The following is a 25,296-nucleotide window of genomic DNA, read 5'->3' on the forward strand; positions in this document are numbered from 1 at the left end:
AGTAGATCAGCAACAGTTTCTTCCTGTAATTCCCAAGCAGTAGGAGCACGTTTGCTTAAGTTGCTTCTGACTGTGACGATCCTTAAGGGAAAGAGAGGTTGTGATGTGCTTCAAAAAGGCTATGTATATGCTACAGCTTGTCGGTATTCGTTATGTCACTATTGGGTGTGAATAAGCCACTCCCTGAGCAACAGAAGTTGCACCAACCTAAGTGCCAGTGTGGATAGTGCTATGTTGGTGGGAGAGCTACCACTGCTCGTGGGGGTTGGAGTAATTAAGGGCATGTCTACACTTACAGTGCTGCAGCTCTATTGGTACAGTTGCGCCGTTGCAGCGCACATGGTGAAGACACTCTCTATGCCGACGGGAGAGAGCTCTCCTGCTCACATAGCGCTGTCCACACTGGTGCTTAGGTCCATGTAATGATGTACATCTCTCAAGGGTGACTTACTCACACCCCTGAAGGACATACGTTTTGTCGAAATAAGTGGTAGTGTAGACATAGCCTAAGTTGATGGAAGAGCTGTCTCCCATTGGCTTACAGTAACTCCTCACTTAACATCAGCCTGGTTAACATTGTGTTGTTGTTGATCAATTAGAGAACATGCTCCTTTAAAGTTGTCATTTGGCAGCTGCCTGCTTTGTCCACTGCTTGCAGGAAGAGCAGCCTATTGGAGCTAGCTGGTGGGGGCTTGGAACCAAGGTGGGCCTGCAACCCCGTATCAGCTCCCCTAAGTTCCCTGTGCGGCAGTCTCCCAGCAGGCTATCAATTGCCTGTCAGTTATAAAGCCGCGCACAAGCGACCAGGGAGCTTTGCGATCAGGGGCTGCTAACAGGGAGTTTCGCAAGGGAGTTTAGAAGGGGAGTGGGAAGGGAGTGGGAGCCCCTCGCCGGCCGTAACCCCTTCCCTGTGGCCCCCCCCTAAAATCCTAAAACCTATAAACCAAACTACGTTCAAAACCTCTTTCTTTAAACCACCCTTACATTAACTAGGAGACAATGCAGGCAGAAGCCCAGCAGCAGGGTGGGGGCTATCCAGTTTAATGCACTGAGTGTAGCATGTATGATTACCTGCCCTGTGGGCGGGTGGCGTATGTGTGCAGTCGGTGCAAGGAGCTCCTGGCCCTCAGAGACCATGTACGGAGTTTGGAGGCCAGGGTGGCGGAACTGGAGGAGCTAAGAGAGGCAGAGAGGTATGTTGATGAGGCTTTCCGGGACACTGTAGAATTGTCCCACCTCTGCTCAGACAGCTCCTGTGCTGTTGAGGCGGAAGAAAGGCCCAGGGAAGCAGAGCAGTCAATGGGAGCAGAGGGAGACCTTCCCATAGTTGGGACCCTCCTTCCAGATGGTGCTGGGGTTGCCTCTCGCACTGAGGTTGCCTCTCCGGGGGAGGGAACTCCAGTTTCTAGGAAAAGGCAGGTGTTAGTAATGGGAGATTCGATTATTAGAAATGTAGATAGCTGGGTCTGTGATGACCGGGAGAACTGTATGGCGACTTGCCTGCCTGGTGCGAAGGTTGCGGATCTCTCGAGGCATCTAGATAGACTTATGTGTAGTGCTGGGGAGGAGCCGGTGGTCGTGGTACATGTAGGTACCAATGACATAGGGAAGGGTAGGAGAGATGTCCTGGAAGCCAAATTTAGGCTGCTAGGGAAGAGACTGAAATCCAGGACCTCTATGGTGGCATTTTCAGAAATGCTCCCAGTTCCACGCGCAGGGCCGGGTAGGCAGGCAGAGCTTCAGAGTCTCAATGCGTGGATGAGACGATGGTGCAGAGAGGAGGGGTTCACGTTCATTAGGAACTGGGGAAACTTCTGGGATGGGAGGAGCCTATACAGGAGAGATGGGCTCCACCTAAACCAAAGTGGAACCAGACTGCTGGCACTAAACATTAAAAAGGTTGTAGAGCAGTTTTTAAACTAGGAGATGGGGGAAAGCCGACTGCTGCAGAGGAGCGTGTGGATCGGGCACAGACTTCTCTTAGGGGAGAGTCTGATGATAGAGAATCTCCAGGTTATAGTCAGGAGCAGAGGACTGAAAAATATAATGTAAGGGCCGGATCAGATGATACAGTCACATAAAAAAGAATCTGGCACATCAGAAAAGGGCAGGCTAATAAACAGGGACAAGTTTTTAAAGTGCTTGTATACAAATGCCAGAAGTCTAAATAATAAGATGGGTGAACTAGAGTGCCTTGTGATAAAGGAGGATATAGATATAATAGGCATCATAGAAACCTGGTGGACTGACAGCAACCAATGGGACACAATCATTCCGGGGTACACAATATATCGGAAGGACAGAACAGGTCGTGCAGGGGGAGGAGTGGCACTATATGTGAAAGAAAGTGTAGATTCAAATGAAGTAAAAATCTTAAGCGAATCCACATGTTCCATAGAGTCTCTATGGATAGAAATTTCATGCTCTAGTAAAAATATAACATTAGGGATCTATTATCGACCACCTGACCAGGACAGAAATAGTGATGATGAAATGCTAAGGGAAATTAGAGAGGCTATCAAAATTAAGAACACAATAATAGTGGGGGATTTCAATTATCCCCATATTGACTGGGAACATTTCACTTCAGGATGAAATGCAGAGATAACATTTCTCGATACTTTAAATGACTGCTTCATGGAGCAGCTGGTACGGGAACCCACAAGGGGAGAGGCAACTCTAGATTTAATCCTGAGTGGAGCGCAGGAGCTGGTCCAAAAGGTAACTATAGCAGGACCGCTTGGAAATAGTGACCATAATACAATAGCATTCAACATCCCTGTGGTGGGAAGAACACAACTGCCCAACACTGTGCCATTTAATTTCAAAAGGGGGAACTATACAAAAATGAGGGGGTTAGTTAGACAAAAGTTAAAAGGTACAGTGACTAAAGTGAAATCCCTGCAAGTTGCATGGGCCCTTTTTAAAGACACCATAATAAAGGCCCAACTTCAATGTATACCCCAAATTAAGAAAAACAGTAAAAGAACTAAAAAAGAGCCACCGTGGCTTAACAACCATGTAAAAGAAGCAGTGAGAGATAAAGACTTCCTTTAAAAAGTGGAAGTCAAATCCTAGTGAGGCAAATAGAAAGGAGCACAAACACTGCCAACTTAAGTGCAAGAGTGTAATAAGAAAAGCCAAAGAGGAGTTTGAAGAACAGCTAGCCAAAAACTCCAAAGGTAATAACAAAATGTTTTTTAAGTACATCAGAAGCAGGAAGCCTGCTAAACAACCAGTGGGGCCCCTTGATGATCAAAATACAAAAGGAGCGCTTAAAGACGATAAAGTCATTGCGGAGAAACTAAATGGATTCTTTGCTTCAGTCTTCACGGCTGAGGATGTTAGGGAGATTCCCAAACCTGAGCTGGCTTTTGTAGGTGACAAATCTGAGGAACTGTCACAGATTGAAGTGTCACTAGAGGAGGTTTTGGAATTAATTGATAAACTCAACATTAACAAGTCACCGGGACCAGATGGCATTCACCCAAGAGTTCTGAAAGAACTCAAATGTGAAGTTGCGGAACTATTAACTAAGGTTTGTAACCTGTCCTTTAAATCGGCTTCGGTACCCAATGACTGGAAGTTAGCTAATGTAACGCCAATATTTAAAAAGGGCTCTAGGGGTGATCCCGGCAATTACAGACTGGTAAGTCTAACGTCGGTACCGGGCAAATTAGTTGAAACAATAGTAAAGAATAAAATTGTCAGACACATAGAAGAACATAAACTCTTGAGCAATAGTCAACATGGTTTCTGTAAAGGGAAATTGTGTCTTACTAATCTATTAGAGTTCTTTGAAGGGGTCAACAAACATGTGGACAAGGGGGATCCTGTGGACGTAGTGTACTTAGATTTCCAGAAAGCCTTTGACAAGGTCCCTCACCAAAGGCTCTTACGTAAATTAAGCTGTCATGGGATAAAAGGGAAGGTCCTTTCATGGATTGAGAACTGGTTAAAGGACAGGGAACAAAGGGTAGGAATTAATGGTAAATTCTCAGAATGGAGAGGGGTAACTAGTGGTGTTCCCCGAGGGTCAGTCCTTGGACCAATCCTATTCAATTTATTCATAAATGATCTGGAGAATGGGGTAAACAGTGAGGTGGCCAAGTTTGCAGATGATACTAAACTTCTCAAGATAGTTAAGACCAAAGCAGATTGTGAAGAACTTCAAAAAGATCTCACAAAACTAAGTGATTGGGCAACAAAATGGCAAATGAAATTTAATGTGGATAAATGTAAAGTAATACACATTGGAAAAAATAACCCCAACTATACATACAACATGATGGGGGCTAATTTAGCTACAACGAGTCAGGAAAAAGATCTTGGCGTCATCGTGGATAGTTCTCTGAAGATGTCCACGCAGTGTGCAGAGGCGGTCAAAAAAGCAAACAAGATGTTAGGAATCATTAAAAAGGGGATAGAGAATAAGACTGAGAATATATTATTGCCCTTATATAAATCCATGGTACGCCCACATCTCGAATACTGTGTACAGATGTGGTCTCCTCACCTCAAAAAAGATATTCTAGCACTAGAAAAGGTTCAGAAAAGGGCAACTAAAATGATTAAGGGTTTAGAGAGGGTCCCATACGAGGAAAGATTAAAAAGGCTAGGACTCTTCAGCTTGGAAAAGAGAAGACTAAGGGGGGACATGATAGAGGTATATAAAATCATGAGTGATGTTGAGAAAGTGGATAAGGAAAAGTTATTTACTTATTCCCATAATACAAGAACTAGGGGTCACCAAATGAAATTAATAGGCAGCAGGTTTAAAACAAATAAAAGGAAGTTCTTCTTCACGCAGCACACAGTCAACTTGTGGAACTCCTTACCTGAGGAGGTTGTGAAGGCTAGGACTATAACAATGTTTAAAAGGGGACTGGATAAATTCATGGTGGCTAAGTCCATAAATGGCTATTAGCCAGGATGGGTAAGAATGGTGTCCCTAGTCTCTGTTCATCAGAGGATGGAGATGGATGGCAGGAGAGAGATCACTTGATCATTGCCTGTTAGGTTCACTCCCTCTGGGGCACCTGGCATTGGCCACTGTTGGTAGACAGATACTGGGCTAGATGGACCTTTGGTCTGACCCGGTACGGCCGTTCTTATGTTCTTATGTTCAGCTGTCTCTCCTCCCACTGCTGTGTGCTGCTCCTGCCCTCTGCGTTGGAGCTGCTACTGGGAGCCTCCTGTCCGCTGTTGGGGGTGGGGGGGGGGAAAGGGCTGCTAATGTCAGGGTTTTCCCCTGCATCTGTACCTTGTCTCCACAGAGCAGGGAAGGGGGCGGGCGGGGGGGACACGACAGGGCTCGGGATGGAGGGAGCTTGCTGGCAGCAGTTGCTGTCTCAACTTACTGATCTATTTAAAAAGGCAATGTACTTAGAGTGGGGTTAGCACTTGCACTCACACACGGTGTGTGTCTCTGTCTCTCTCTGTCATGCTGTGCCTCCTCCCTCCATTCGTGCTGCCTTGTAAAGTGTGAGGCTACATTAACAATGTGTTAACCCTTGGGGGCTCAGCCAAGTGCTAGTTCATCATTTAGCAGTAAGGCATTCCCTGGGAAATATCCCACCCTCTTCCACCCTCTGACTTCACAATCATCATTGCTGTGTACAGTATTAAATTGCTTGTTTAAAACGTGTGTGTGTGTGAATATATAATATCTATCTATATCTATATAGATAATTTTTTCGCCAGACAAAAGATTTTCCCTGGAACCCTGTCATAGGTCTCACCCCCACTTGGAACTGTTGGGCTCCAATGTGGGGACCTGACTTGGTTTCCCTCTAAACTAAAATCCTAGTTTAGATCTAGTAAGCTGCCACCACTCAATCAGATATGTGGATTGAGACACAGTCCTTCCCCAAAATCCTAGGGGATTCCAAGAGCCCCAAATCCATGGAGTTCTTACACCCAGGAGAAATAAACCATTCCCCCTGCTTCCTCCCCCCTCCCTTTTCCTAGGAGAGATACCGGGATCTAACTACAGAGGGATACCTCCCCCTTCTCTTTCCCTGAGAATCCACCCAAGGAAAGACCAAACAAGTCCTTAATAGAAAAGAATTTATTAAAGAATAAAAAGAAAGTAATTTGTCTCTGTAATCCAAGATAGAACCATACAGGGTCTAAATTTATCAATCTCTGGAGAGAATCCCCCCCTCCCCCTTTCTTTCTCAGTGAAAGCAAAGTAACAGCAACCAGGAATAAAGAATTTCCTTTAGCAAACACACAATTGCAAATGTAGAAATCAAATTATAAGACTAATTCGCCTTTCTAATTAATACTCACTATTAAATAGTAGAAACTACTCCAGGAGAACTTGGAGACATGACTGACCTCTCTTAGATCCAAAAAGAGCTCTCTAACAAAGAACACAGACAAAGGCTTCCCTCCACAGAGATTTGAAAAAATCTTGTCTCTGATTGGTCCTTTGGTCAGGTGGTCATCAGGTACTGCATGTTAACCCCTTACAGGTAAAAGAGACCTTAACCCTTAACTATCTGTTTGACAAACCCAACCCCCCGCTTCCCTCCCCACCCCATTTACATTAATTTTTATGGGGAAATTGGATTCGCTTAATATCATTTGACTTACAGTAGCATTTATATACTTGTTCATAAGCTGAATTTTTTTAGTAAAAAAGGGAAGCACCAGAGAAGGGGGTCGGCTTATGAACGGGTATAGAGAGGGAGAGGTGAGACACACTCCCTCCCCCCAATAGAGGGAGCAAGGAGAGGCAGCAGAGACAGAAGGGAAGAGGCAGGGCCAGAGTCTCTCCGCATCTGGCCACGCTGCTCTCCCCCCATCCTCCGAAGCAGCTGCAGCCATGCCGCTCGGCCCCGCCCCCCAGAGCAGGCTGTGGCCGCGCTGCCCAGCCCAGCCCACTGGAACATGCTGCGGCTGCACCGCCTGGTCTGGCCCACTGGAGCAGGCTGCGGCCAGGCCAGAGACATCCTCCCCTGGCCCTCCCCAGATAAGGTGGGAAGGGGTGGGATGAGGAGAGGTGGGGGGGGGGGGTTCTGGGCTAGGGGGGGGGTCACGTGGGGGGGGTAACAGGGGTTACTCCCCTGACCCCCAGCTTCTCTTCTCCTCCCCCCCCCCCCCAAAAATAAATTCCCTACCAGTTGCTGTCCTGGCCCGTCAGGGCAAGCAGCTGGCGCTGGGATGCTCGAGGTAAACAAACCATCTCAGCCCACCAGCAGCTTATCCTGGTGGCCCGGGAGCCAAAGTGTGCTGACCCCTGAATTATAGGGTCGGCTTATGAATGGGTCATAAATTTTTTCCCTGTTTACTTATCCATCTTGGGGGTCTGGGGTCAGCTTATAAACAAACCGGCTTATGATCAAGTATATATGGTAACTACAATGTTAAGTGAGGAGTTACTGTAACTACACCCCTGTAAGCTCTGTAGCGTTGCCATAAACTTTAAACTTTATCCCCATTGTTACTGGAAGTAAGTATGCTAAGAGCAACCCTTCATGTTTAGTACTGATGACGTAAACTGTTAGCTGGAGGGAACATCTAAAGAAGTCTGTTATTACTTGCTTCCTGAAACACTCTGTAGCTTCTCATGGACCTCTGGATACAACCAGGACAAGTTGCAGCAACTGGCTTCATGTGTGTATTACACCAGCAGGTCTGCCTATTGTTTCCCCTTTCTCGGGGTGCTCTATCCCTGCCAGGATGAAGCATATCTCTCAGCTTTCAACTATGACAATGTGGGATACCTGTGAGTGTGACAGCTTCCATCTTGGCCAACACTAAGCCAAGGACAACCAGTGACCTCCAGAGCTAAGGGCATCACTCTTTACAGCTTGTCTTAAAGAGCCAGCTCTCACCTCAAGAGCCTATCAGATTTGCATCCTCTTTGGATTGGACATTGTGGGGTGGTGCATAACACATACTCTGACTCATAGGTTATATAAGCAAACATTGTTACTAATGACTGAAATGTGTATTTTGGTGATTTCATCCCATAGTTAAGTTAAAACAAATATTTTTGAGGTCTTCCATATATGAATCTCATGTATTTTCCCCCACATAGGTCAATCAGCTTCAGATCTGTAGCGTAGACCTTTGCTTTTTGAGCTGCCAAAGTAATTGCAAGACCCTTGTATGGCCGGCTGCTGAAGGAGGACTTGGCATTCACTTTCCCAGTGGGAAACCTTTGCAGTAGATTATATTAAAATCCAGGTTTCCTGATCACCATCCCTGACTCTGAGGAATGTGTTTTATAGTGGTTAGAGATAGACTAAGCAGACTGTTTTGTGTCACTCTGAAAGGCATCTTGATGCAGTGGATAAGATTGGGGTTTGTCATGTTAGAGGCCCGGGTTCTCTGCCTGAAACGACTGTGTAAGCGCTCTGTTAACTTACTTAAAATGAGGTGGGGGCAGGGACAAGTATCCAGCAGCTCCTCCCTGAGCGTCTTTTAGGTTGGTATTCATGGCCTTAACCATTTAAGAAGAGAGGTGAATTGCATTGGAATCTGAACTCCAGATTTCTCTCAAGCTCAGAGAACTATCTCATTGACTGGTACACCACCTCCTCCCCTGAACTGAGTGGTGGTGGTAGCTGTGCTGTGCTGGATTTCAAAGAGACTTTAACAGGAACTTTAAACCTTTCTTTTGTAAAACTGAAATCAGTAATGCAATGCAACCTTAGATGCTGCTGCATAATAGTTCCATTCAAGGAAACTGATGTTTTTATCACTATCTGGTGACGTAGTTATGGTAGCAGTGCCAGAGGTATATTAGCACTTACAACTATTATTTCAGAACTAGTCAAATTTTGACTGGAGTGTGCTTATCCTCAGTGAGTGCTGTGGTCAATAATTCAGTTTCTGACCTTTTAATATTAATTTTGGATTTTCTTGATGTCTAGTTTCAGTTCTTTTCGCAAAAGTGTTAAGTAGCTCATCTTGGTCTTGTGGATTTGTGGATATTTTTGATTGCATGAAATATATCCAAACATGCACAAATTATTTAACAACTTTTTTTATTGTTTTCAGTATGTCCTTACTACCTAGACCACGCATGCCGAAGGTCGCATGCAAGCCGATTTTCAGTGGCACTCACATTGCCCGGGTCCTGGCCAGCGGTCCAAGGGGCTCTGCATTTTAATTTAATTTTAAATGAAGCTTCTTAAACATTTTAAAAACCTTATTTACTTTACATACAACAATAGTGTAGTTATATATTATAGACTTATAGAAAGAGACCTTCTAAAAACATTTAAATGTATTACTGGCACGCAAAACCTTAAATTCGAGTGAATAAATGAAGACTGGGCATACCACTTCTGAAAGGTTGCCGACCCCTGACCTAGACAGTTGTTGTTTTTCTTGAGAGCCTGTACTACACAATACTGTCCACATTACTATTTCCATTTTAAAAATAAACTAAGATGGAGGGTTAAGGGAAGATGGAAGAACGGAACAAAATACCATAATATTGGTGAGTTTGTTTGTTTTTTTCTGTAAGGTCCTCAAGGAAGACCAACAAGAATCCTATCAGATCTGGAAGAAACAAAAGGGAAAGCGGAAGAGAGGAACTTAATTTATATACAGCACAAAGCAAATAGTTCATAAGCTTCTATTTAAAGACCTGGGTTACAAAACAAAGTAATGTTATAAGAAAATATGATCACATTAGTGCCATAGCAGGAGTCAGTGTATAAAACACCGAAGGCAAAAGATAATCAATTCTGACATAGGAAAATATACATACAAAAGTTAGATGCTAGTTTAGAAATAATATATGTAGGTATTCTTGATGGTATCAAAATGCAAAAATGTGTTCTGGTCAGTGTAATCACCTGTTGTAAATATGAGTCACAATAGTCTTCAATCTTGCACACATTTCAACCTGTTAAAATATACTGGTGTTCCTCTATTTACTCAGTATTAACAAACACAAAAAATCTGTTCATATGCAGAGTTTTCCATCTGATGAGGGCTGGCCATTTGCAAAGTACCTGGGAGCATGTGGAAGAATGGTGGCTGTCAACTATGTTGGAGAAGAATTGTGGAGTTACTTCAATGCACCATGGGAAAAACGAGTGGACTTGGCCTGGCAGTTAATGGAAATAGCAGAACAACTGACAAACAATGACTTTGAATTTGCACTCTACCTCCTTGATGTCAGCTTTGACAACTTTGCAGTTGGTCCTAGAGATGGGAAAGTTATCATTGTAGATGCAGAAAATGTTTTGGTGGCAGACAAAAGGTTAATCAAACAGAGTAAGTTGTTCCTCTCATGTCCATCTTGCTTCATGTTTTACAATTTGTCTTAAAAGGGTATAAAGCTGTTGTGAGTTTCTGAAACAGGGACTTCAATTCCTACACTATTTGTAGAATTAGCTGTATAACAAAACTATAGAACTTTCACATTCTTGTAGAAATCAAAATTAACAGTTGCTCTGGTATATACAAGAATCACTTGAATTCTATATTGCTTGTATTCCTGTTGTACAAATACACAAAGTGCGGGGGGGGAGGGGGGACCAAAATTACTTGATGCCTGCTAATCATGCTTAAAAGTAGTTGTTGCAATCTTTTTTTAATGGGTCAAAGTGGCTTCACTCCACCTTTTCTCTATAATGGTATTTTTCCCGTGTTTCAAATTTTCTTTTCCTTCTGTCTCAAGTCATGTGCTTTTTTTTCCCATTATGTTGCGTTCTTTACTTGATTCAGCAAAGCTTCTCCCCTTTTATTTATATATCATGTAATATCTGAATTGGGGTTACTTCTGCGCTGTTCTTGGTGACACTTGGGGTGAAGCGAACTGGCTCCATCCCCCAGCTACTGAATGAAGGAACAGTGCTGGGATTCCAGTTATCCCTTGACTTATAACCGCCTCCAGCTAATAGGTATCTAACTTAATATCCTTTCACTCCAATAGCTATAATGAAGAAGGAACGTTCTATTTCAATTTCTTGGTTCCTCTGGCTTACCCATCCTGAACCTCCAGGCTGCTGTGAGGATAGAAGCCACTGCTATTCTACCCCTCACCAATCTCCTGGCTGCTATATGAGAGAGGAGGTCTGTCCTACCCTTGCTCCAGACTCTGTCTTTTGGCCCTCATTTCCTGTAAATAGTGTCAGTGACTACCTCTGCTGAACTCAGAACTTAACCAAGCAGCAGCCAAGAAAAATTGACCAGAATCTCTTGAGTAACACTCTGATGCAGAGTTCTGAATAGCAAGAGTGAAAATTTGTCCATCTTTTTCAAGCTGCAGAAACTCAAGGTAGTAATAGAGGCATTAGAATAGTCAGGCTGTAGACTTAGACAGCATTACATTGGTTTATAATTTTTTCAGCTGAATAGGTTAATTTTACAAGTCTAAGGACTGGAATCCTTTAAAATAAAAACTTAAATTCTACAGGAGTTCATGGCAGTAGCCCTGTTTGCCCGGGATGTGTGGATTTTCAAACTTTGCAAATACAATTAATATCACTGAATTAATTTCTAGACTGTATTTTCCACTCTGTGCAGTCTTTCAATACAAAGCAATATTTTCTTTTTAATAACACTAACTAGTCCATATTTCTCATAATGTATTTAGATCAAATCCCAGCAGGGGATGCCAATAAATCCTTTTAATATGTTGGATATCCCACTGTTTCAGTACTGACTCCACAAACTCAGACATGCGCACACACACATGGTTGGTTTGTTTTTTTCTCCTCCCAAGCCCCGTAATGTTTAAGTGTGGGGAAATATTTTTAAAATGCTATTGGCAACTTCATGTCTCACTTTAATAAGGTGTCTAGTTTTCCTTTTTGGAAAATTGGGACAGTGAAGAAGTTTTTGTATTTATACTTTTGAGGTGACAGTAACTGTCTACATTTTAAGGCTGGCCCAATTAGTGTTTGGGGTTGCTTCCATAGCGAATCCATACATGGGGTCCATAATCTATTTGTTTGTAGGCCCCTGATCCAATTACCTTAGTATATGAGTGTCTAGTCTTATTTTTCTGTTCACCTCTCAAATTTGAGGTAATTTAATTAGCTAAATTTGAATCAACTTTTTCAGAATCTATTTTTTCTTATCTTTTGAGTCTGCCTTTCATTGCATAATTACTTCAGTGTTTTTATCACAGCCATCCCTTGGCCTTTAGTAGCTTGCTGTCAGAACAGTGTAAGTGCACCATAAACGTAAACTAACTATTAGACCAGAGAGTGCTTTCCAATAATACTGGTTTGTCTTCTGTGTACATCAGGCAGTACAGGTGCTTAAGGGCTCCAAAATGGGGGACACACAGTTGATTCCCTCTCTAATAAGAGGAATTGTCTCAAACCAGGCAATAGTATGTAGCTTCCAGGGTGAAGCTTGGTCCTATATAAGTTCTTCCAGGAAACTCTGAGGGAGCTGCTGTATCCTGCTGAATCTTGAATCGCTCAAGGCAGCTATTTCCCATTTGTAATCAAGGTTATTATTTTTGTCAGAGGCAAACTTTCTGTTAGACAGAAGTCTCTAGAGAAGGCAGGTTGCCAGGATACTGTTGCAACACTTGTCAGGAGTTCTGCTATATATACCTGAGCAAAGTGTCGAAAGTTTGATTTCTCCTATTTGTTTACTCTTTATCACTTAATGCACCTACACAAACTCAGGATGACTTTCTGGACTTCATTTTTTTTTTTTTAAGTTGGCTCTAAGCAGAAAAAATTAACAGCTATCTAGGGAGGAGGACTCAGGTCACTTTTTTTTCTTCAGATAGAAATGATTTGTGGGGGATGAAATCAAGGCTTAGCTACAACATAAAAAATTATAATTAAGCACCCTTTTATATCTACAATATTTTGAGTTTCCAGTGAAGTTCTAAAGGATCTATATAGTTAAAATATAGTGCTTGGGGGAGAAAGCCATCAGTGTGTTTTTTGTTTTGTCTTTTTTTTAATGGGAAACTTGATTCTGTAGATTAATTATAACATCCTGCTGTTCACTGCTTGATGCCTTTTAGCATTTCTAATGATCCTTAAGATATTGTTACTTTATAAATTCCACTTAAATTTAGAGTTTAACTTGTAGTTTTGTACTTGTAGAAACGCTAATAAGATGCATCTAAGGACTCTTGAAATGCAGGTTACAGCTAAAAATGTTATGTGCAAAAAAGGTTTCCTTACAAAAATTTAGCTAGCAAATAACTAGAAAAGTTGTGAGGGATAATAGCTTAAATAATTGTATGACATCAGGCAGAGACTTAACTTGGATCTCCCACATCCTTAGGGGGTGCCTTAACCATGAGGCTATAAATCATCACTGGAGCAGTGACTTTGACTTTAATGAGTTTTGAGACGTAGAACAGCTTCAAAGGGAGAGATTGAGGCCCATACCCAAATATCCCATAGCCCAGTGGCTAAGGCCCTCTCGTGTAATGTGAGGGCTGGTCTACACTGGTGGGGGTGGCGGGGGTTGATCTAAGATACGCAACTTTAGCTACACTATTCGCATGGCTGAAGTCGAAGTATCTTAGTTCCACTTACCTGGTTGTCCTCACAGTGGTGAGTCGACTGCCACAGCTCCCCCGTCGATGCTGCTTACTCCTCCTGCCAAGGTGGAGTACGGGCGTTGATTCGCGGATCGATTTATTGCATCTAGACGAGACGCAATAAATCGATCCCTGATGGATTGATTACTACCCGCCAATTCTGCTGAATTTCCCACATTTCAGATCAGCATCCTAAGCACTGGGCTAAAAGTTATAAGGAGGGCACTGCCAGCTCACTTCTGTTCATGCTGTTTTGTGAATCTCGTCCTCCTTTGCTTTTGTTAAAATAAAATACCCAAAATTGAAATTAAAAAATTAAGTTGGGTTAAAACTGTTTTGTTTTGACATTTCTATTCTTTAGTTTGGTCATATTTGTGAATGATTTTAGGTCTACTGAAACGATGTTCTTTTTGGCAAATAAACTTTTATTATTATTTTATTTTTTTTGCACCTGACTCTAGTTACTGGTTTCCTTTAAACTAAGCCGTTAGTCATATTTTTGTATTAAAGGTACTGCTTTCCTTCCATCTCACCCACGATATTTTGCCATCTTTGTTTTACAGATAAACCTGAAAACTGGGATGTATGGTACGAGAGCAAGTTTGATGACTGCGATAAAGAAGCTTGCTTGTCCTTCTCAAAAGAGATTCTTTGTGCTCGTGCCACAGTGGACCACAATTACTATGCTATTTGTCAGAACCTTTTATCCAGACATGCCACCTGGCGTGGCACTTCTGGAGGACTACTTCATGACCCTCCAGCTGAAATTGCCAAAGATGGCCGACTTGAGGCCTTGCTGGATGAGTGTGCCAACCCAAAGAAGCGATATGGTAGATTCCAAGCTGCAAAAGAACTACGTGAATACCTTGCACAATTAAGTAATAATGTGAGGTAGTTCATGGTGAACTAATCACCTTTTTGTAACACTGGCTAAAACACTATCGCAAAGACACATGGAAAAATGAGGTTTTGAACTCACACATTCAAAAGAGAAACTTTTTTTTTTTAAATGAAACTATCTGATCAATTATATGAATGCCATAAAATGTTATGGTGTTTAGAGGATGTTCCTCTGTAAACAGACAAGGTACTTATCTAATTAAAACTTGAGCTACTATTGACTGTTCTCCCTGATTGCCTAAGGAGTGGGTCAGATGAGATAAGACTGTGATAGCTTAATTGACAGCTTGTCTGTCAAGGGGTACTTTACATAAAACTGCATTAGTATCACAATTTTGTGAAACTGATGCTTTTACTTGGAAAGTCAAATTAGACTGATGGCCTGTTTTAAAGGCTTTTTTCCAGATGTCATTGTCTCATTTTTGTGTTCAAACATCTTACTGAAGTGGCATTTACATACATGCAGGTAAATCTAGTTGTCTGTTGCATTGTTTCAAATTTAACAAGTTTTATTTAATACTGTGCAGTATATTACTATGAGTGCAGGATTCCCATGTTTACTGTCTAATCTAAGTTCTTACCACTGTATCTTACTGTGTGTATTACATTTTTAAAAAGGATATAGTCATAAAGCAGACTCAACTGTTATATGAACCATAATACATTCATATTTGATTTTTGTAGTTCTGCTGTTGCAGGTATCACTTGATGTAGTTACTGTACAAAATTCAACCTTCCATGCAAGTATGTACACATAGCCATTCAGCAGGGAATCGTTTGTATGAGCAAACAGTCATTTTTAACTTGAGGGGAGAAGATAGTAAAAATCAGTAGGAATGGAGGGTAGGTTAAAAATAAGATCGCTAGTCCAGTGTAGTAAAGCATAAACCAAAGAAAATGGTTGTGTATCAGTCCCTAGACTAGTCCTAAAGCAAAACTATGTACTGTAGTAACACTAATCCATGGTGAAAATTCAAATTTCAGTGGGTCCTTAGTTACTCTTTGAGAAACTTTAAGCTACTAGGTAGTGCTTGAGGAAAATCCAAATTTAAACTTAAGAAAATGCCTAGCAGACTAGCATTTGTTCTTTATCATTCACAATTCTGCTGAATTCACAATGTAAAGAATTTTACTGAATGTTTATCAGTTTAGTCGTTAAACTGACTATGCCATGTTCTTGCTTGCGTCCTTGCTTTGAAATAAGTTTTACTATTTGAATTGCAGTAAAAATGGTCCCTTTAATGGTTAGTGTAAACCTGAGATTGATATTTTATGCAAATTTTTATTTATGGGAGCAATCACTACCAAAATTATTTACTTTCTTGGAAGATTTTTGGTTTTGATTTTGTTTATACAATAGCTACTGTAGTGTTTCGTTTACCTGAAGTGTCATAAAATTCGACTCCCAAGCAAATACTTGTAGGATATTTGTGGGTTGTTTTTTTTTTTGCCTGCAGCAGTAACAAAGGAAAAAAGTAATAGTTGTAAATTAACCAAAACCATGGTATTAAACAATTTGGAATGAGCTGGGTATGCGTGACCATTCATGAGTCAGCATGGCTATCAGATACTACTGCAAAGAGAGATGGAAATTGCTGCTATACCAAAATTGCTGTAGGAGCAGGGTGAAAAGAAAAAGCAAATTGTAATTCAGTACTGATTGGTTCTTCTTTCTCAAAGCTGGGGAGTGCGGTGGGGGGACATACCGCTATATAAAAATGCAAAAATTTTCTCACATTTGTTAGATGAGTGTATTAATGACTGTTTTGCACAGCTCTAGATTTTTCACTTTGAATCCATTTTGCATATGTAGTCATCCTTTACTGCAGCTCACTTGTCTTAATTTTGTTTTCAGAAGCTAATATGTTACTTACAGCTTTTATTTTCCTATTTGCTGTTTGTTCGTTTTTTGTTTTTGCTGTTGGAAGACCATTTTACCAGTTGTGCTGCAACCTCTTTCCCTTCAGATATGAGTCTTTAAATAGGCTTCACACTACTTTTTTGTCAAAATACACTTATTTGCAGAAAATGCATTGAAAATTTGAGATTAAATAACACTAGCTGCCACGCAAGCCTTGTTGTATCAATGATTTTGATTTTTAAACACCCTGCACATTATCTGATTGAGTTGTTTGATTGATTGTTAAAGGGTAATAGAAAACACTGCCAGCTCTGATTAGTACTTGAGGTAGTTTTGTAACTACCAAATGTCCCTGGTTAGACTTGGTTTAAGGGTTATAGTTCCCTCTGAAATATATTGAGAAAGCTGATTCGGAAACGAATCTAGAATTAGGAAAAAAAAAATACCTACAGGGAAAACACTAACGTGGAAAGCAATAAATTTTGTTCAATTTGCACCTATCAGATATTTATTGTACAATGACAATTTATATTTTTAGTCATTGCCCATTAATATTGATGAACTCTTGGTGAAATATTTTTGAATGAGACATTTGGGGTTTGTATGTGCATTAAAATTGTCTTTTGTACTGTAAGTTACTGTTTAATTGGAATATTTTATCAAAATTGTCTTCCTGTGCCTTCATATTACACAAAGTTGTTTCTACAACTTTTAATATTAATAAAGAGTACTTTAAGAATCTCATCTCAGAATTTCATTTTCAGATCAGTTAGTTCTTTAAGATCAATTTACAAGTGTTAAAGAATAATCATGTGTGGAGGTAGATTTTTTTTCTTACTATTGTGGAGAGCGTTGTATTCCAACTTTCCTTGGGTTAGGAATTATTCTGTGGAGGTATTTTTTCATAATCCTGAATAGCTCAGTTACAGTAATGAGTTTCCCCTTTAGAAATGCTTCCAAGTGAGCATTATTTTTCCTCTTAGAGTGCATCTTAAATTATGGCACATCATCTGTTTTTCAGCTACTGAAAAAGAAGTACGCTAGAGTTCAAAATTAATGAGCTGTGGGGTTTGTTTTGTTTTTTACTGTTTCAGCGAGCTGCGCCCCCCTTGTTACCCATAAACAAAAAAACCCCACCTATACCCTACCGAGGACTCAAGGAGTAACCCAATCAATTTAGGCACCCACCCACCCTTTCCGAGGGCTCAGGGTGTAAGGTACCTATCCTTACCCACAGACTCAAGAAGAAACCTGGTCATTTTAAGTACTTGTCCTTTCCCTCGGGGCTCAGGGCTTTATGGTTCTGTGGAACCTTTTCCCAGGGAGAGAGCTTTACACAGCTGTGCTCTAAATATCTTTATTAGCAACACACATAGAGTATTGCTTGGCATATGTATGTTTTTATGCTCACCACTCCCAATATAGAGACAAAATTCACTCATGGCTAGTCAGGATCATCTTGTCTGGAGGTTCCAGTGATAAACTCTGCACATCACAGTTGTGCAGAGGGGTCAGAGTTCTAGCAGCTTGATGTTAAATTCCAGTCTGGAGATGGTTCCCAAAGAGCATTTATTTGTTGCAGTACATAGGTAAAACCAGCTACCTCCTTTCACTTCACTAACCCTATCACATTATTCAGTACCCCTAGGTAACCAAATTTAACCAATCATGCACTGGCACTTATGTTTTCTCCTCCCTGCTCAACTCTTTTTTTACATTTTATTTCTTATGTCCAAATTGTAACTTACTTATGACCTTCTTTGTTTGTGCAGATGGTCAGCATAAATTTACTGGTCAGAGCTTATCTTATCTATTTTACCAATTCTTGGGGTCTTTCTGTTTCCTCCCTAAATTTCTCAGTGCCTGGGGGTGTCTACTTTACAGCCCTTGGTGTTATAACTCTTGTTAGGGGCATTCCTGAGATGGGGGCACCTTAGCAGCAGTGGAACATTTTTTCCTTAATTTTAGTGGTGAAATCCCTGAGTTTCACCCAAGGCTGGTTTAGTATGGGATGAGTTAAATCTCAGGCCTCCACCTTGGCTCCCTGGGGAACCAAGGTGTAGGCCTGAGAGTTAACTCACCCTACACCTGGGGCTTCTTGCCTCCCTGTTCCCCGCCGGGAGTGAGGGGGAAGCTAATCGAGGCTTCTTGCCACTAGGGAGTGGAGTCCAGCTGCCTTGCCTAAATGCCCTTAAAATCCCACCAGGTGCCTATCTGTGTCCTAGGGCACCCAAATAGCTTTGAAAATCTGTCCCAGTGAGATCAACTTCTAGTCTGACTATAACACAGGCCATAGTACTTCATTCAGTTACGCTAATATTTAGCCCCATAACTTGCATATAATTAAAGCATAATTATAGTATAATTATCCACCAAAAAGACATCCTATCTTGATTTGAAGATTTCAAGAGATAGCGAATCTACCATGTCCCTGGATAGTTTGTTCCAATGGTTAATCACTCTTACTGTCTGGCTTTGTTTGGTGATAGTGGGTGGTTGTGGTGTTTTTAAGAAAACTAGTTTTTAATAATAAAAAAAGTGTAGTACAGCTATATAGTTACCTTTATCAACCAAACCTGTAATCTCAAAGAATTAAATCAGGTTGGTTTGAGACATGTTTTCCATAAAACAATGTAGACTGGCTTTAAGAATTAATGGATGAGAATATGATTAACTGAATCTATCAGCTTTTCCATTTTTTCCCAGGATTAATGTCTGACTAATCAGCCTACAATTAGCTGGATCATCTTGCACTTTTTGAATATTGACACAATATTAGCACTCTTTCAGTCTTCTGGAATTTCTGCAATATTTCAAGAGTTTTATTTAAATATGAGCATAAGTAGATCTGAGGTCTCCTCAGCCAACTTTTTTAGGACTCTTGGCTGCCAGTTATCTGGGCCTGACCATAAAAATGTTTATCCCAAGTAGCTTAACATCCTCACTTTTTAATCAACTGGAAAGCAGTTAATTGTCCTTGTGTGATATGAATGAATAGATCAACATGCTTTTTACCAACTATCAAATACATTTATTAAACACTCTGCTTTTTCTGTATTGTTTTATCTTTTTCCATCTATTAATGGGGCTGTAGCATGGTTAGAAATTATTTGGTACATGATCTACTTAACAACGCTTGTAATAGTTTTGCTAGCTGTGGATTTTTTTCCCTGAGGTTGTTAGCTTCCCTTATCAATTTTCTACACTTCATAGCTTATTTATAGTGTTTGTAATCTACTTCACTTGTTTTCCATTTGTTATATTTTATTTTTAATAGCTGCCTTCACTTCCCCTCTTAATCAGGATGGGCTGTTTGACACTCCACAAAAACACTCTGTGGCAGTGGTGTGTAGTATTATGTGGCTGAAACGTATAACGGTCAGAATAGGGCTGTTCATCGCTACATATTAAATGTTCTGCTCTGGTAAATTTCTTTCAAGGTGGAAAATCATACCTGGTTCATGCCCAAACAGACCATTTATCTAAAATTAACATTATTGAGAAAAGAGCTACAATATAGGTCTTTGATTTGTCAAAGTGACAAATCAGAGTTTCATAGGTAGCAGTCTTTGGAGTCTATCATTCAGGACTTGCTAAACATTCTCCTTACATGCTTCTATTGAGAGCGTTCTCAAAAAGGGATCAGGCAGATAACACGTATAAAATCTAGCCATGTGAGGCAGATCTGAATGAGGAGTCCTAAACTATTTGGATCTTAGAACATAAGAATAGCCATACTGGGTCAGACCAAAGGTCCATCTAGCCCAGTATCCTGTCTTCCAACAGTGGTCAATGCCAGGTGCCTCAGAGGGAATGAACAGCACAGGTAATTATCAAGTGATCCATGGCCTGTTGCCCACTCCCAGCCTCAAACAATATTGTTTGCGAGGCCTTAGCTCAAAGATGGGAAGCAGTGGCCACCTCCAGTCATCTCCTATTACTAGCTGATTACTTTGTTTTTGACATTTAACTGACTTGATTTGTTTTTTATCATTTTAGAACCCTTGGGGGGACACTTTCTGGTACTGGTGAATAATTAAAATTCTGTTTCAACACCGTTCGACACTCATACCTTTCTGCGAGTGAATTATCTTTATTACATATCCTGAGAGAATTCATAAGTATTTCTTCATACTCTTTGAAGCTAACTGCCAGTAGATTATTTTGTTTTTCCAATGCCATCTGCAGTTTCTCTCTACATGCACAGAAAGGATGCTTGTTGCTGTACGGGGGGAATGTAGGATCCGCTTGCTTCCAAGGTGGTTGAGGGGAGGCTGTAGCCCTGCTCCATCTGAGCACAAGGACTGCAACATTTTTGTGGGAGGGAGGCTTCTTGTGGGTTCCCCTGCACACACGTGTGCGCTCGCACTGTTCCTTTCTACTTCCCTAACTATCATGGGGAGCTAACCACATGGCCCTCATTGAGACTGTCATCCACCAACATTTGTCAAGACTGGAAAGATAGTCAATACAAACTTAGTATTTAAACAGTTCTTGACATTTTATTTGGAATGATCTAAAGCCCTTAAATTCACCCCAACTTCTTGTTTCCTTTTTTATACTAACTCACAGGTTGTATCATAATGAAAAGGATTGTCTAGACAACTCTTCAATTGTATTTTACTGCTGTGACTTGGCAGATCTGCAGTTCATGTGAATCATGACGACAACGGCTCAATCTGAGGCATAATAGTTTTCTATTCCTTTTCTTTACAGGACTGCTTTTAAAACCTTTCCATTTCTTTTAAAGCGGGTACTATAAATACTTGCACTTTGTTTAATAAATGGATCCTTGATATCTTGCATGTCAGGTTGTTTTTTTTTATGGGTATCCTCTGTGATTAATTCTTTAGCAGCTTCCACACATTATCTGGTTTTCAATTTCCTGTCTTTTCTAACTTCGTTTTTTAAAGTGTAGTGCCACAACAGAGTCTTCGCTCTCCTCTCATTAGCTATCAAAAGTTCATATATGGTACCAAGATATGGTCTCCAATGTGATGATCAAGTAAGGACTGGGTTACCTAGGGAGGTGGTGGAATCTCCATCCTAAAAGGTTTTTAAGGCCCAGCTTGATAAAGCTCTGGCTGGGATAATTTAGTTGGTGTTGGTCCTGCTTTGAGCAGGGGATTGGACTAGATGACCTCCTAAGGTCTCTTCCAACTCTAATATTCTATGATTCTAAGTAGCTGATGTGCTGTTATTACTGTTCTAGTAGATTTATTTACCTCTGTTTCTCTGTGAAATGGACCTCATATCTCCATTATGAGGTGACAACTGGTACTGTTACTCCACTATTCTATGACTAAAACTCTGCTTGTGGGAGCTGCTGATGCTAGCTGGATTATTAAGTGAGCTAGCAAGATTCATTTCACAGGTAAGGATTAAATTTCATTGTGTCTTTGGCTCTACTAGCTCATTGACCTTGCAGTGAAGTACCAGAAAACCTGTAGGCAATTCTGTTTTAGCACTACTCACTTGCCTCTAGCTTCCCAGTTTCCATTTTGTCCATCAAAACAATTAAAATCTGCACAGCTGCAGAGTCCTGGCTCACCAGTGTTCCAAAGCTGTGGGTGAGTTTCTTCATGAGAGAGAGAGAGAGAGAGAGAGAAGGATCAGCAATGACAAGATCACCAGTGAGAGAAAACTAAATGTCATAAACAAATCATTACATGCCTGTGAAGAATTAGTCTTAGAGCTTGTGTACAGAGGAAAGTGTTATGTGGTATAGTTTAAACCAATATTCCCCTCTGTGGACATTCTTATTCTGGTATAAAAGTAGCTTTTTGGGGATTTAGTTTAAACCCCTTCCAAAGTGACACAAGCTAAACTGAAAAAGGCACTCAGATATAAGTATCCATGCAGGAAGTTGTACTGGTGTAACTGTTGGTTTAAATTCACATCTTAGCCTTGTAAAGGTGTAACTTTTCTGGGTATTCGGGCACTCAGTTATTTCTTCATGATTCAGTAGGACAGTTAGATGGCTAAGCAGTCAGCTTAAAATAACAAATTCAGACTCAGTGCTAGAGCTTCTGAACACTCTCATTCTCCCTCATTTACAATTTCTCAAACAGGTAATCTTTGCACTCCTTCCTATTAGACTTCGCTTAGGTCTGAATGAGACAAAATTAAATGGGCCTTTATCTGCCTTTAGAATTCCTTAGCTTCATGCTAAGATTTGTGAAACTAATCAGTGTTCATAGCTGATACTCTACATAACAGGTGCTGTGCTATGACTTCTTCAAATGTGAATTTACATATCTCTGCAAAGAGCCATCCACCTAGAGTACTTCATACTGAAAACTGCGTGCTGTTTTAAACTTGATATTGAACTTTGCTAGCAACATGATTCACTGCTTTTCTGGGCAAGAACTATCAGAAACCTGACCTACAGTGGATGATATTTTATTGAACCATTGCAATTCAGTGCTGTCAAGTCATGCAGCATGCAGCCAATTTTGTGAAATGTGTGCAGGAGTGGGGGCATCCCTCATTTGGCTTCAACTTAGGAGTATGGTATGGCCACCGAAAAGAGCATGTGAATGTTTTACTTGCCCAGTTCAAATGCTGTATAAATTTAAGTAGCAACCAAAACCTTTGCGACCATTGACCTTCATAGTGATTCAACTTTGAGCCAGAAAGCTCTGACTTTAAAAGTCTAATTCTAGATTTGGTGTCTTTATTCAATAACTTCTGGCTTTCTGAGAAAAGATGCAGCAGAGAATATATTTCAAAATGAAACACCACTTAACACACCACAGAAAAGGCAGAGAGAGCCCACTGTTGCAAGTTACTATCAGAAATCTGTTGCTCAAGAAAGGACAATAAATGACCTTTCTATTCATAACTTGGTCTTTTTTTAGTATATTTAGTTTTCATTATAGTCTGTGTATTGTTTACAACTTCATTTTTCTTAAAGATCCATGCACTTATAAACATTCAATTTTACAAGTAATTTTACTTCTAATCTTGTTACTATTTTAAAATACCTCATAGTAACACCAAAATTACCCTTTCATAGAGAGAACCTGTTTATTTTTAATATGTTTTCATCCTGAATAACTAGAAAAACTGCTTATGCAGATCAGCTGGGAGTTGCTTCACCTTTATTGGTCCCATCATTGGCTATGTTGTGGACCCCGGTCTGGTCTCGGCTAGGTTGGTCCACAACTATATCTGGCTTGGTCCCCTTCTGTCTGATAGATCTTCTCATCTGGTTGGTCAGTCTTCAGGTGAGTGTTAGAGACAAGTTGGGTGAGGTAATATCTTTTATTGTACCAATTTCTGTTGGTGAGAGACACAAACTTTTGAGCTATACAGAGCTCTTCTTGGTCACTTTTATACCTTGATTGACTTCTTTTCCTACTAGGCAATTGCTGTTCTTTTGCTGGCTGAGTCTCCCCGATGCTGTACTGTTAAGCAGTTTCCTAAATCCAAAAATGTTTTGTCATCTATCTCCATTCATTGTCACAAACAGAATTGCAATGTGAGTGTGTGCACACAGTTCTAGTTGGGAAGTGCGAGAGCAGATCCCTGTTTCAGAATGATGCCCAGGTTTTAGGGAGATATGCAACTTTTCATATATCAAAGGTATGGCTTCTGGTTTTCTACTATATGATGCTGTTTGCAAATGTCAGCCCTGATTGATTGTTTTTTAAGACATGCTACAGTATATATCAAGTGCAACTCTGTTGGTTTCAATGGAATAACTGTGAAACCAGTGTAAATGAAAGACAATCACGCCCCAAAGTAAATGCATGCACATGCTCTGCCTTAGTTGGGTAGGGTGTGTTCAGAACCTCATAATAATCTGTGTCACTGCTCTGGCCAGGGATCAGGAGTGTATTTCAACAAGTCTGTCCTTTTTGTTAAAGGATTGCTCCTTTAATAAGGACATCTATTAGTAATCAGCACATAGAATAAAAGTTGAATGATGGTGAACAGTAGATATACAAGAGCAATGAGTATGACAAATCAAATTTTGGCCTTTAGTTCACTGATGTCTTTGCAAATAATATCTTCCCACCATTCATCCAGCTCTAATGAGTATTTCAGCAACATGCATTTTTAACATATTGATGATTCTTTTTGTAATCTGATATATATTTTAAATGAACTGTATTAATTAACAGATGGATTCATCTGTTGTAGGGGAAAATCAGATTTTGACTAAGGACATTGTGACATTTTTTTCTCACCCTCTACCACAAGGCAACTAGTCTGACGTCGTGTCTACACAGGCACTGCATTGCCCTAACTACACCAACGTAAGCCCTATGCCTCTTGTGGAGGTGGAGTTAGGTTGGTGTAGTAGGACACTTACATCAGTGGGAGCAAGGCTGTCGTGTAAACTGACATAATTAGGTCAACGTACACAGCCTTATGTAAACCTAATGCTGTAGTGTAGACCAGCCTTAATTACACTATAAGGAGTTTTAAAAGAGTTTATCTGCTGGTGGTATCTTTTGACTATATGAGTCACACAGTATGCAGACCTGCTAAGGGGAACTCAAAATGGATGATCTTAAACTTATTATTTGTCTCGTTGGCTATTTGGCAACCCATTCCACAGTGCTTACCCACCCGCTCCTCTCTGTTCTCTGCAGACAGTGTTACATCTTTACTTTTGGAGCTGCTATTCCCAAATCCTTTCTCTAAGTACTTACTTTGAATAATCCACTTTTTTGTCCGAGAAGATAGTACTATACAAGACTTCATTAAATGACACTAACTTCCTCTATTCTATATATGAATATCACAAAAATAAACTTTCTTTCTAATTATTTTTCACATTTTACACCATATTCTTCTTTCCTTGCAACCTTTCCTTATGCACCTGTTGCTTTCCTTTAGCGTGATGACCTAGAACATCATAGAACATAATATACCATGATTGAGTGCAGGCGATGGGGCTAGATGACCTGCTTGAGGTCCTTTCCAGTCCTACACTTAACTATAATTCTTCGATAGCAATAAAGAAGGGAAGTCTTTGCTTACTAGACTGATATTTTTGGGTGGTTAGTCTACATTTTATGGCATTTCT

At 40.5% G+C, this 25,296-nt stretch overlaps 1 protein-coding gene across 2 annotated transcripts in view; it reads left to right on the plus strand.

The window, feature by feature from the left end:
• The window catches only part of DIPK2A (divergent protein kinase domain 2A), a 29,205-nt gene extending 12,228 nt beyond the window's left edge, over nt 1-16,977 (plus strand). For both annotated transcript variants that reach the window (XM_045029150.1, XM_045029151.1), the window contains exons 2-3: nt 9,942-10,245; nt 14,059-16,977. In XM_045029150.1, coding sequence (XP_044885085.1) covers nt 9,942-10,245; nt 14,059-14,390 — 636 coding nt within the window. In that variant the 3' untranslated portion in view covers nt 14,391-16,977. The remainder of the gene's footprint in view (nt 1-9,941; nt 10,246-14,058) is intronic.
• Nucleotides 16,978-25,296: the final 8,319 nt, after the last annotated feature.

The sequence above is a fragment of the Mauremys mutica genome, chromosome 9 (assembly GCF_020497125.1).
Source record: "Mauremys mutica isolate MM-2020 ecotype Southern chromosome 9, ASM2049712v1, whole genome shotgun sequence".
Taxonomy (NCBI): Eukaryota; Metazoa; Chordata; order Testudines; family Geoemydidae; genus Mauremys; species Mauremys mutica.